Source organism: Ranitomeya variabilis, chromosome 1, assembly GCF_051348905.1.
Source record: "Ranitomeya variabilis isolate aRanVar5 chromosome 1, aRanVar5.hap1, whole genome shotgun sequence".
Classification (NCBI taxonomy): Eukaryota; Metazoa; Chordata; class Amphibia; order Anura; family Dendrobatidae; genus Ranitomeya; species Ranitomeya variabilis.
The window spans coordinates 46,952,833-46,966,866 of record NC_135232.1 but is presented as its reverse complement, the minus strand read 5'-3'; the positions used below and the strand labels follow the sequence as shown (position 1 = coordinate 46,966,866).

The following is a 14,034-nucleotide window of genomic DNA, read 5'->3' as shown; positions in this document are numbered from 1 at the left end:
GTTGTCAAGGGGTACATGGCGATGTTCCGTTGGTGTCAATTTCTGCTTCCACTCCTTCTGAAGTCCCTGAGTTTCTGTCGGATTACCAGGATGTATTTGATGAGCCTAAATCCAGTGTCCTACCCCCTCATAGGGATTGTGATTGTGCTATAAATTTGATTCCTGGTAGTAAGTTTCCTAAGGGCCGACTTTTCAATTTATCTGTGCCAGAGCATGCCGCTATGCGGAGTTATATAAAGGAGTCCTTGGAGAAAGGGCATATTCGCCCGTCTTCATCACCGTTGGGAGCAGGGTTCTTTTTTGTGGCCAAGAAGGATGGTTCTCTGAGACCCTGTATAGATTACCGCCTTCTCAATAAGATCACGGTCAAATTTCAGTACCCTTTGCCTCTGCTGTCTGATTTGTTTGCTCGGATTAAGGGGGCTAGTTGGTTCACCAAGATAGATCTTCGAGGGGCGTATAACCTTGTGCGTATTAAACAGGGCGATGAATGGAAAACAGCATTTAATACGCCCGAGGGCCATTTTGAGTACCTGGTAATGCCATTCAGGCTTTCAAATGCTCCATCTGTGTTTCAGTCCTTTATGCATGACATCTTCCAAAAGTATCTGGATAGATTCATGATTGTATATTTGGATGATATTTTGGTCTTTTCGGATGATTGGGAGTCTCATGTGAAACCGGTCAGAATGGTATTCCAGGTCCTTCGTGCTAATTCCTTGTTTGTGAAGGGGTCTAAATGTCTCTTCGGAGTTCAGAAGGTTTCCTTTTTGGGCTTCATTTTTTCCCCTTCTATTATCGAGATGGGTCCCGCTTAAAGTTCAGGCCATTTATGATTGGACTCAACCTACATCTGTGAAGAGCCTCCAGAAATTCCTGGGCTTTGCTAATTTTTACCGTCGCTTCATCGCTAATTTTTCTAGTGTGGTTAAACCTTTGACTGATTTGACAAAGAAAGGTGCTGATGTGGTGAATTGGTCCTCTGCGGCCGTTGAGGCTTTTCAGGAGCTGAAACGTCGTTTTTCTTCGGCCCCTGTGTTGCGTCAGCCAGATGTTCCGCTCCCTTTTCAGGTCGAGGTTGATGCTTCTGAGATTGGAGCAGGGGCTGTTTTGTCTCAAAGAAGTTCTGATGGCTCTGTGATGAAGCCATGTGCCTTCTTTTCTAGAAAATTTTCGCCTGCTGAGCGTAATTATGATGTTGGCAATCGGGAGCTGCTAGCTATGAAGTGGGCATTCGAGGAGTGGCGACATTGGCTTGAGGGAGCCAAACACTGCGTGTTGGTCTTGACGGATCACAAAAATCTGACTTATCTCGAGTCTGCCAAGCAGTTGAATCCTAGACAGGCTCGATGGTCGCTGTTTTTCTCCCATTTCGATTTTGTGGTCTCGTACCTTCCGGGTTCTAAGAATGTGAAGGCGGATGCCCTTTCTAGGAGTTTTGTGCCTGATTCTCCGGGTGTCCCTGAGCCGGCTGGTATTCTCAAAGAGGGGGTAATTCTGTCTGCCATCTCCCCTGATTTGCGGCGGGTGCTGCAGGAGTTTCAGGCTGATAGACCTGACCGTTGTCTAGCGGAGAAACTATTTGTCCCTGATAGATGGACTAGCAGAGTTATTTCTGAGGTTCATTGCTCAGTGTTGGCTGGTCATCCTGGGATTTTTGGGACCAGAGATTTGGTGGCTAGGTCCTTTTGGTGGCCTTCCTTGTCTCGGGATGTGCATTCTTTTGTGCAGTCCTGTGGGACTTGTGCTCGGGCTAAGCCCTGCTGTTCTCGTGCCAGTGGGTTGCTTTTGCCCTTGCCAGTCCCGAAAAGGCCTTGGACGCATGTTTCCATGGATTTTATTTCAGATCTTCCAATCTCTCAAAGGATGTCTGTCATCTGGGTGGTTTGTGATCGCTTTTCTAAGATGGTACATTTGGTACCCTTGCCTAAATTGCCTTCCTCCTCTGATTTGGTGCCATTATTTTTTCAACATGTGGTTCGTTTGCATGGCATTCCGGAGAACATTGTGTCGGACAGAGGTTCCCAGTTTGTCTCTAGGTTTTGGCGGTCCTTTTGTGCTAAGATGGGCATTGATTTGTCTTTTTCTTCGGCTTTCCATCCTCAAACAAATGGCCAAACCGAACGAACCAACCAGACTTTGGAAACCTATCTGAGATGCTTTGTTTCTGCTGATCAGGATGATTGGGTGACCTTCTTGCCATTGGCTGAGTTCGCCCTTAATAATCGGGCTAGTTCGGCTACTTTGGTTTCGCCTTTTTTTTGCAATTCTGGTTTTCATCCTCGTTTTTCTTCGGGGCAGGTTGAGCCTTCTGACTGTCCTGGTGTGGATTCTGTGGTGGACAGGTTGCAGCAGATTTGGACTCACATAGTGGACAATCTGACGTTGTCACAGGAGAAGGCTCAACGTTTCGCTAACCGCCGTCGTTGTGTTGGTCCCCGACTTCGTGTTGGGGATTTGGTTTGGTTGTCTTCTCGTTATGTTCCTATGAAGGTTTCTTCTCCTAAGTTTAAGCCTCGTTTCATTGGTCCTTATAAGATTTCTGAAATTCTCAACCCTGTGTCATTTTGTTTGGTCCTTCCAGCTTCTTTTGCCATCCATAATGTGTTCCATAGGTCGTTGTTGCGGAGGTACGTGGCGACTATGGTTCCCTCCGTTGATCCTCCTGCCCCGGTGTTGGTTGAGGGGGAGTTGGAGTATGTGGTGGAAAAAATTTTGGATTCTCGTATTTCGAGACGGAAGCTTCAGTACCTGGTTAAGTGGAAGAGCTATGATCAGGAGGATAATTCCTGGGTTGTTGCCTCCGATGTCCATGCTGCCGATTTAGTTTGTGCCTTTCACTTGGCTCGTCCTGATCGGCCGGGGAGCCCTGGTGAGGGTTTGGTGACCCCTCCTCAAGGGGGGGTACTGTTGTGAATTCCGTTCTCGGACTCCCTCCTGTGGTCATGAATGGTACTTTGGTTAGTTCTGCTCTTGGACTCCCTCTGGTGGCTTTGAGCGGAACTGCTGGTCACTGAGGTTGGCTTTGTCAGCTGCTCTCGTTTATTGCTATGTTGGCTTCCCTATTTAACTCCACTCAGATCGTTACTTCATGCCAGCTTTCAATGTTTCAGTATTGGTTCAGATCTCTCTTGGACTTCTCTGAGGACCTGTCTACTCCAGCAGAAGCTAAGTCTTTGCTAGTTCATTTGTTGTTACTGCTTCCTGAATATATTTCTTAGTACTGTCAATTTCTAGTCCAGCTTGCTATCATGATATTCCCTTGCTAGCTGGAAGCTCTGGGGTGCAGAGTGGCACCTCCACACCGTGAGTCGGTGTGGGGAGTCTTTTTGCTTACTCTGCGTGGTTTTTTGTAGTCTTTTGTGCTGACCGCATAGTTCCCTTTTCTATCCTCTGACAATTTAGTGAAGTCTGGCCTCCTCTGCTAAAACCTGTTTCATTCCTGTGCTATCTTTAGGGGTAGTTAGCTCTTAGGCTGTGAAGAGGCGTCTAGGGAGAGTTAGGTACGCTCCACGGCTATTTCTAGTGTGTGTGTGATAGGAGTAGGGTTTGTGGTCAGCAGAGTTCCCACTTTCCCAGCGCTTGTTCCGATTACTAGTTTACTCATCAGGTCATTCCGGGTGCTCCTAACCACCAGGTCCATAACAGAGACCATATACCAATATAAATGCTCGCCACCCGGGAGTAGAACGAGTTCAATAGCTAGTTATAATATATGGAGGACTATGGGGTGTATTATATTATATAAGCAAAATGCTGCATATTCATCGAGTGATTGTATTGTTTATGCCGGAACAGCAATAATTGTTCTCAGCAGCACATCACCGGTGTAAATTGTAGATGTGCTGCTGATAACATGATACTGTATGGGGACAGATTGAACTAATAGTGATTGTACTGTCCCCATCATTCTTTCTTAGTTGGTGTAAAGAGGCCGGAAAACAAGTGTCGAACGACTTCAATATTGTCGATCAAACTCGTTTAGCGGCCTGAGATCAGCGCACATAAATACAACAGAAATGCTTCTGTATGTTGTGAAATATGTAAGCATTTGGGGCCCCATTTTAAACTTTTTCCTAGGGCCCCATTTGTCTAAAACCGGCCTTCGGTCCAGTTATATAACTTCCTTTTTATTTTTAAGGTTGAATCCCTCCATGTTGCATGTTCAAAAGTAGCAGTCATCACTATGTTTTGCAGTTCCCTTCAGATCATATGCACATCAAAACAAAAGCTCCCCTTCCCTTTAGACCACTGTCGTACTTGTACACAAACAGAACACACTATATGTGGAGCCCGCGACTTGTTCTGATCATCTAGTTTTACACCAAAGTATGTATAATGCACTTTTCTGTTCACGTTATTAGAAACAGAAGCTTAATCCACCACAAGGACTAAATACTGAGAGGAGTCTTGGTAAGCGCACCACCACACTCTTATGAACTCTGTCTAGACCAATCATAGCACAGCTTTCAGTTCTTATTCTAATGAGGTAAAATTAAAGCTGTGTTCTAATTGGTTGCTGTGGACATCACCACACCGTTATGAATTGTGACTAAAAAAAACCTGTCTTTAGTGCCCATAACAACCAATCACAGCGCAGCTTTCATTTGTTATACTACTGAGGTAACATAAAAGATATGCTATGGTTGGATGTTATGGACACCACCACACTCTTTGGATGCTGGGAAGAAAATATTTTCTTCCCAGAGCAACCAATCACAGCACGGCCTCCATTAATTTCTAACCTAATGACCCCCCAAAAACAAAAGTCATGCAAAGGGTTCAAAGATGGTGCAAGGAAAAGCTTATGGAGTCAGTGTTTGTGAAAAAACTGTACGTGATGGAATTTTTTTTATTTATTTTGCTGAGATCAGTGATCAAAGTATATAAAAATCACCTCTTTTCAAACAATTTTGTCCCTGCAGACCTGTGTTATCTGAAGGCATGATGGCTACTTAGTTGGGTTTTAAGACTGTAAGAAAAACAACATTAAATTCTTGGATATCCCTTTTAAAATTTTCCCTGAATGATTCTATTAAAAAGGCAGTGATCACAAAGTATTTCCTTCTATGATCTCCAGCTGCGATCTGTGGGGTAAACCTGACACTAAGTGTTCAATTTATCTCCAGCACCACCACAGGAAGAAATTATGTATTTCACTATACCTATCAATACCAATAGGGCTTGTGTGTGTGAAACGCTGGTCAGGACGGCTCCTCCATTCTCCTCCACTCTTTACTCTAGTCAAAAGATGGGGACTTTGAGTAGAGGACCCATCCCTCAAAATTCCCCATATTGAACAATTGAACAACCCCTTTAAATTCTAGTGTTGAAGGAGTTGTCCTGTTGAGATTACTAGGACACATGGACATCATATATGGGGACCTATGTCTAGCGTTCACTGTCATAGACCAGGTTGGCCAACGTATTACTTGGCCAGTCATTAATTTGATTGGTCGGCTAAACCCAATATTACTGCCATAAAGCAGTGGCAGTATCAATGACCAGAAAACTGTTAAAAGATTGATATTGCTCCATTAACTGTTCACCAAATTATTAACCTATAGATTTATGAATCAATGTGACAATATATTTTACTTTTTAGGTGTCAGGTGATGGAGTTGGAGTTATCGGTATATGTAAAGGAGGTGAGATAGCTTTGGCTATGGCGTCCTTCCTGCCTCAGGTCGCTGCTACAGTATGCCTCAATGGACTCAATGCCGCGAATGCTATGAACATAGTTTATGGTGATCACATTATGAAAGCCATACCCCCCAAAACAGAAAGACTTCTGAGAACAGACTTTTGGTCTTACAGTTATACCAAGGTAGGAGGCGATCCAAGAAAACCAGAATTTCAGGACTCTATAATTCCCCTGGAGAAAGCCAGAGGCCCCATTCTCTTTTTGGTGGGAAGCAAAGACCAGCATTGCAATAGTTTGTTCTTTGCTACAGAAGCAAAATCCCGGGCGGAAAAGTACGGAAAGAAGGATGTGTATGTGCAGTGTTATCCAGGAGCTGGACATATGCTAGACCCTCCGGGTTCCCCTTTCTGTCCCTTAACACAGGGTCAGTCCTTGCCGGTTCCTATGAATTGGGGTGGAGAACTTCTGCCACATTGTAGAGCACAAGAAACTAGCTGGAAAGAGGTACAAGAATTTTTCCGAAAAAATATTAGGTGCTCTCGAAGGAATAAATTATGATCTCTTCTATTTGTTGGGTGATCTATATACATCCCACATCCTATGCACAGAGCTTAAAATGACGACTATTGCAGCTTGCATTATGTGGATGGGCTGACCACATGTAAATGTCTATATGTAAAGGAAACCAGTCAGCTGATTCATGCTGCACAAACCAAAGGTTGCATGTTTCAGAGCCTGGCTGAACGAATGCAGCCAAGTATGCTTTTTTCTGAAACGCTCAACAAAACGTAATTTAAATATCCTGGACCATAGGAGAGATGTCACTAGTCTACTGCTGCCCCTGGTTGGCTTCTCTGTGTGATTAACACAGGTCTCTCCTTATGTGTACATTGGGAGAGACCTGTTAATTCAGTCAAGCAGTTCGAGGAGAACCTGGACAGGGTGGTGCTGTACTGGTTTAGTCTCTGCCTATGATTACTGTGAAATGCTAAAAACATTCCCGCCTCTCGTTCACACTATTCATGATTTGGACAGAATGTATCGACTAACAGTTTAAGATATGGAAATGATATAATTATTTGGACATATTGCTATCATACAGGAGAGAGTCCTCCACCCAAGACGAGATCTGATAACAACAAGTATCAGCTCTCGATCTGATGGTTTCAGCTATCCACTTATTACATATAAAGCCATTTATCTGAATGTCCACCATATATTATAGCAGTGATTGCTCATTTTGCTTCTTTGTCTGGTGTCTCGGGAGTGTAATCCATGATAACAGTAGCCAACACAATTTCAAAAGTTGTCTGGTTCAGAAATCAAATTAGCCATTTCTTAATAATTTTGATGTGCTGAATTCAAATATGACAAGGAAAACTGTTATTTGGCTCTAGTTTCCATGGGATCGAAGAGTTTGCATTTTACTGTTGTGTAAATTAATAAATAATTATAACATGTAGTTATTACTTCTACAAATATAAAACTGCACATGTATTATCAAACAAATTTTATTAGATGTATTCAGAGGAAACTCAAGTGTATTTAAATCTCCTATATAATTAATTAATTCACATGTCTAAGCACTTTTAACTATTAGCCCCTTAACCGCCGGAGCTTTTACGGTTTTGCGTTTTCGTTTTTCACTCCCCTCCTTCCCAGAGCCATAACTTTTTATTTTTCCGTCAATATGGTCATGTGAGGGCTTATTTTTTGTGGGACGAGTTGTCCTTTTGAAAGACACCTTTGGTTTTACCATGTTGTGGACTAGAAATGGGAGAAAAATTCTAAGTGCGATGAAATTGCAAAAAAGTGCAATCCCACATTTGTTTTTAGTTTGGCTTTTATGCTAGTTTCACTAAATGCTAAAACTAACCTGCCATTTTGCCTCTCCGGGTCATTTCGAGTTTATAGGCATCAAACATGTATAGGTTCTTTTTTATCTAAGTGGTGAAAAAAAATTCCAAACTTTGCTAAAAAAAAATAAATTGCACAATTTTTCGATACCCGTAGCGTCTCCATTTTTTGTGATCTGTGGTTGGGTAAAAGCTTATCTTTTGCGTGCTGAGCTGACATTTTTAATTATGCTATTTTAGTGCAGATACGTTCTTTTGATCTGCCATTAATGCATTTTAATGCAATGTTGCGGCGACCAAAAAAACATTATTCTGGTGTATCGACTTTTTTTCTCGCTACGCCATTTAGTGATCAGGTTAATCCTTTGTTTTATTGATAGATCGGGCGATTCTGAATGTGGCGATACCAAATATGTGTAGGTTTGCTTTTTTTTATTTTGAGTGGAGCAAAGAGTGGTGATTTGAACTTTTATATTTTTTTTATTTTTTTCATATTTTTAAAAACATTTTTTTTACTTTTGGCATGCTTCAATAGCCTCCATGGAAGGCTTAAAGCTCCCACAACTTTATCGGCTCTGCTACATAGGAGCGATCCTCACATCGCCCCTATGTAGTAGAATTACAGGCTTGCTATGAGCGCCGACCACATGGCCAGAAGCGCTTGTTAAATGCCGCTGTCAAAGTTTGACAGCGGCATTTAACTAGTTAATAGGCGCTGGTGCATCACGATTCCACCTGCACCTATTGCGGGCACATAATAATAATATACGTTATTGCACAGTACAAAATATGTCCTTAGTCACTGGATACTCAGCTCCTTTTTACTTGTCACTTGTGTTTAAGCATTGGGTTATCTCTGGTGATTGTCCAACAGTAGTCTGCAAGCATCGAAGGTTCCAATTACCCTGATATCTTTTTTTCTATAGTCGCAATTTCCTGGTGAAATCTCTCACTGTGCTCGTCACTCATTGATCTGCAGTTTGGTGCAAAGAAGTCTAGATGCGAATGCAAGAGATGAATCTTTAATGACATGTTGCAGCCAAGATTATGATACACCTGAAGAAGATTTTCCACCAGTTCTTTATAGTTGTCCGACTTGGTGTTTCCAAGGAAATTTGTTACCACTAACTGGAATGCTATCCATGCAGCCTTCTCCTTGCCATGCAATAAAAGGTGAAACTCCTCATCTTGCAGAAGCACACGGATCTGAGGACCAATGGAGACTCCTTCCTTCATCTTTTGCTTCACTCAACCTTGGAAATTTACAAATGAGATACTTGAATGCTTCTGCATTTTTGTCCATTGCTTTTACAAAGTTCTTCATGAGACCAAACTTGATATGCAATGGAGATAACAGAATTTTTTGTTGTTCGACAAGTGCTGGATGAAAAACATTTTTAGTCCCTGGCTGCAGTACATTTCTGAGGGGCCAGTCTCTTCTTGTAGTGTTCTTGTCTTCCTCGACTGTCCCATTCACATAGAAAACAACAGTACTTTGTGAATTGTTCTGAATGAGCTACTGGGTGTATTACAGATGGAATATTTGGGTAGTGTGTAGTCCACTTCTTTTTCTTAGAAATTCTTTCCCAATTGGAGGCACCATGCAGAAGTAACAATTGGTAGTATGGTCAGTTAGCTGTCTCCATACCATTGGCATTGCAAAAGGCATTGATTACAGCATGTATGTGGAGCCCAACTCTTGTCCCGTTCTCCTATTTTGCAGCCAAAATACTGGTTGTAGGCAGGGCCGTATTTAGAGTTTCTGCTGCCCTAGGCACTTTTAGTGTTGCCTCCCCCTTTGGTGAGTATGACACTATCGGCAGTGACTTTGGCAAGAATTGCTGATCGCCTTTTGCAGCAGATCCTGCAGTTTTTCTGCATCTGCTGCGTAACGGATCACTTACAACAACACTGCGTTCGGCCTCATTCATTCACTATGGGATTTACAGCACTTGCCATGATCTGGCAAATGTGGTACCATATCTCTCAACTTTTGATGAAGGGATGGAGGTATAAAGTTTGCTGCACGCGTAGTGCGCCGCGGCAAATTTTAGGATACGCCTCTGACCACACCCATTTCACAACTAGTCACACTCATATCCACGTCCCAACCACAGCCATTTAGCACTGCTGATCACGCTGTTTCATATACAATAATTATAAACAAAAAAAATATGGCTACACAGTGCTCCATACTGTATAATGGCCACACATGATGCTCCATACTGTATAATGGCCACACATGATGCTCCATACTGTATAACGGCCACACATGATGCTCTATACTGTATAACGGCCACACATGATGCTCAATACTGTATAATGGCCGCACACAGTTCTCCATACTGTATAATGATCCCACATGATGCCCAATACTGTATAATGACCCCCCCTCCTGTATGCATGGCTTATCTCCCTCCCATCCCATATGCATGGCTCATATTCCCCCCCTCCTGTATGCATGGCTCATATCCCCCCTCCTGTATGCATGGCTCATATTCCCCCCTGTATGCATGGCTCATATTCCCCCCTGTATGCGTGGCTCATATTCCCCCCCTGTATGCGTGGCTCATATTCCCCCCCGTATGCATGGCTCATATTCCCCCTCCTGTATGCATGGTTCATATTCCCCCTGTATGCATGGCTCATATTCCCCCTCCTGTATGCATGGCTCATATTCCCCCTCCTGTATGCATGGCTCATATTCCCCCCCCGTATGCATGGCTCATATTCCCTCCTGTATGCATGGCTCATATTCCCCCCTGTTTGCATGGCTCATATTCCCCCCTGTATGCATGGCTCATATTTCCCCCCTGTATGCATGGCTCATATTCCCCCCTGTATGCATGGCTCATATTCCCTCCTGTATGCATGGCTCATATTCCCCCCCTGTATGCATGGCTCATATTCCCTCCTGTATGCATGGCTCATATTCCCCCCCCCTGTATGTGGAGCGCCCCCAAGCGCAGGGCCGCGGGGTACTCGGTACCGGGCCTCTCTGTCTCAGTTCTAGGGTTGTCACGGTGGCTGGACCCGGTCCGTGACCCTGCTAAGGGGCGTCCAATGAAAGTTGTGATGGTGGTGCGTGGTGCGGGTCGCAATGAATGACGAGGACACAGGATTGCAGTCTCTTTACCTCTTTACTGAAGGCTTCAAGATCCTCAATCCAGAGTACTGTTAACAGGGCTGTCTGAGACCGGCCGGTCCGATGGCACCTCCAGAGTTCCCTTTGCAGGTGGAAATCTGTGCCTACCTTCTAGCGCCTGTGTGTTGTAGTACTTCCCTGGTGAGCACCACGGGATAGTCCTCACAACTGTTGTGTCTGTTTCTGATGTTCTTTCCCACAACTTATGTCTGTTCTGATGTTCTTCTCCGTCCCCCAGATGATATGGATAGTACGCACCCTTATGATGGGTAGGCCTGGAGTTCTTCCGGGACCCTAGTGACACCCCTCTCCCACAGTTGCCCCCTATGTCTGCTTAGGTGATTTAGGTGAGACAGCCAACCTATAATTAACTGTCCTGCCGTTGGTTTGAAGTAATGCTTGGAGCCAAATACTTCCTCGGCGTTCCGGCCACCGGCTACGTGCCTCAATAGGATGTTGCCTCGACCTTACAGCACGACTCCTACTGGTGTTATCTCCTTTTTGCTTTGATCTCGTTTCTCACTCTCCACAATAAACCTTGCTTCTTGTCCTTTCTTGAGATACCGCCGCGATGTAGTGCAGGCGCGGTTCCTTAACGTTCTTTCCTTTTCGCTAGGCCTCTGTCAGGATCCCACCCCTGACAGGGACCCCCCTGAATCTTCCCCCGCAACGCCCTCTGCCACAGGATGTTGCCTGGTTCCAACCCAGTCAGCTTTCTGTCCAACTTTCTATCCAACCCCCAGTTTTACCAGATTGTGAGGAGTGGCCTAATACATAGTACCCTTAGCTTCCCCTGGAGGCCAGACTATGAAGTGTATTGGTTTCTGTGATACCTGGTCAGGTGAACTCCTTCAGTGCCATCAGACGTACCATCACTCCCCTTAGTGGCGGAGCATCAGTACTGCAATGACCAGGACTCTGGGGCGCTGCATATGCATGGCTCATATCCCCCCCTGTATGCATGGCTCATATTCCCCCTCCTGTATACATGGCCCATATTCCCCCCTGTATGTATGGCTCATATTCCCCCTCCTGTATGCATGGCTCATATTCCCCCCTGCATGCATGGCTCATATTCCCCCTTCTGTATGCATGGCTCATATTCCCCCACCTGTATGCATGTCTCATATTCCCCATCCTGTATGCATGGCTCATATTCGCCGCCCGTATGCATGGCTCATACTCCCCCTCCTGTATGCATGGCTCATATTCCCACTCCTGTATGCATGGCTCATATTCCCCCTCCTGTATGCATGGCTCATATTACCCCCCCTGTTTGCATGGCTCATATTCCCCCTCCTGTATGCATGGCTCATATTCCCCCCCGTATGCATGGCTCATATTCCCCCCCCTGTATGCATGGCTCATATTCCCCCCTTTATGCATGGCTCATATTCCCCCCCCCCTCTGTATGCATGACTCATATTCCCTCCTGTATGCATGGCTCATACCCCCCCTGTATGCATGGCTCATATTCCCCACCCTGTATGCATGGCTCATATTCCCCCCCTGTATGCATGGCTCATATTCCCCCCCCTGTATGCGTGGCTCATATTCCCCCTCCTGTATGCATGGCTCATATATGGGGTTCGGGGTTTGGGGCTGGGGGGCAGTCAGTCGGGAGGTGACCCACGACTTAAAAAAAAAAAAAAAAAAACAACCTTGCTCAGGCGCTGCCCCCCCGCATTGTGCCATCCTAGGCACGTGCCCTCAAGTGCCTAAAGGCAAATACGGCCCTGGTTGTAGGCTTTCTTTACCATATGAGTCAAGTTTCGCTTTTGTGACTCAAAAGTCACCTCACCACAGATATAGCAGAAATTACATGCTTTATTAATGCAAGTCCGAGGCATCACTGAATAGCTGAATGATGAAATTGCTGTGTGACTGATAGAAGGAGAACATGAGCCTTTTATAGAGTTGTGTGATGCAAGTTTAATTAGGATTGCATCATCTTTCTTTCTTTGGCATCTATCATTGGTCATTTAGAGATGATGAAATACTGATGACTCAATTGATAAGTCATTTGACGATGATGCAATATTGATGAAGCAATTCATTAGTCAGTCGGATGGTGCAAAACTGATGACGCAAGACTGATGATGTATTCCTTGCCTAGCATTGTATCAAAGGCTGTGAAAAATATCGACGCGCCCCTATATCATAAAAACTAGAGCCAATTTCAAAATTTAGGCATCATTTTCGTTTTCAGCACCCCAAAATCAGTTACGTTGAACTGTTTTCATGTCTGAACCAGTTTTTCTGTTGACTAATGTAATTAGCCAATTGCCATGCAAGTTTTCATATTAAAATGATTTTCTGTGATGAGGCATCTCTAACCTCTGGAGGTTCTGAAGCACAATGCAAACATTGAAATATAATTCCCACCTATCAGGGTCTTCTTTTGGGCCTCCTCAATAACCAAGCTCCAGGTGTGACTTTTCTAAGGTTATATAAATTGACTGAGACTTTGTAATTTGACTTTTATCAACTCTGTGTTCTATTATTTTCCTTCTATAAATTAAATTGCATTAAAAGCGTACATAAAAACTTTTATTGTCCAGCTGCAATTTATTACATTTAAAGGGGTTGTCCACTTCTTATTTGCTCTGTTGGGGGCTATGAAGGTTAAAGAGAACATGTCTTCTTACTTAGATGCCACAACCAAAGCAGAGGCCCTGTCCAAAGAATGTCTTTCGCTCTTGATGGCTGTTAGTGTTGTCACAATGACTATCATGTAATGTTTCTGTCTAACAAAAAATGTCTTTATGTTTTTACAAAATTAGTTGCCAGATTATTTGGGGGCAAAACACACTGTACAGAGGGGATATTGACCTAACACTGAATTAATACAACAAAACCCAGACTCATATTTAGAAAGTGACGCAATTGATTACATATTACTCCAAAAACATCGTATCTCAAAAAGGAGGACAGATGGAGTTGTTTTTTTTTTTAAATGCACAAAAATCTTTACTGACACAATAATGAACATACAAAAAGACAGATAAAACCATGTGCTATAAAGGACACCACAAAAAGTGGTGGTGTTTAGTATAAAGTATAGCTCAATTCACAGTAACAAACTTAAGGTACCGTCACACTCAGCAACGCTGCGGCGATATAGACAACGAGCCGACCTAAACTAGATCGCTGGAGCTTCGCTGTTTAGGCCGCTGTAGAGACGTCAAACACAGCAGCTCCAGAACGATGCAGGAGCGATCCAGTGACGTAACGGCGACTCACTTATCGTTCTCGCTGGTTGTTAGCTCCATGTCAAACAGCCGGAGTGTACCGACTGGCTAGAAGGAGACGCTGTGATGCCCACTATGCTCATTGCTGGCCTCGTTGCTTTTGATGTCAAACATGACGATACATGCCGACCTGGCGAC

The 14,034-nt window shown here is 44.1% G+C and overlaps 1 protein-coding gene across 2 annotated transcripts in view; it reads left to right on the top strand.

Moving 5' to 3' along the window:
* LOC143804742 (acyl-coenzyme A amino acid N-acyltransferase 1-like) overlaps positions 1-7,122 on the top strand; it is a 509,727-nt gene extending 502,605 nt beyond the window's left edge. For both annotated transcript variants that reach the window (XM_077283144.1, XM_077283150.1), the window contains exon 4: positions 5,606-7,122. In XM_077283144.1, the coding sequence (XP_077139259.1) occupies positions 5,606-6,202 (597 nt within the window). In that variant the 3' untranslated portion in view covers positions 6,203-7,122. The remainder of the gene's footprint in view (positions 1-5,605) is intronic.
* The last annotated feature ends 6,912 nt before the right edge of the window (positions 7,123-14,034 follow it).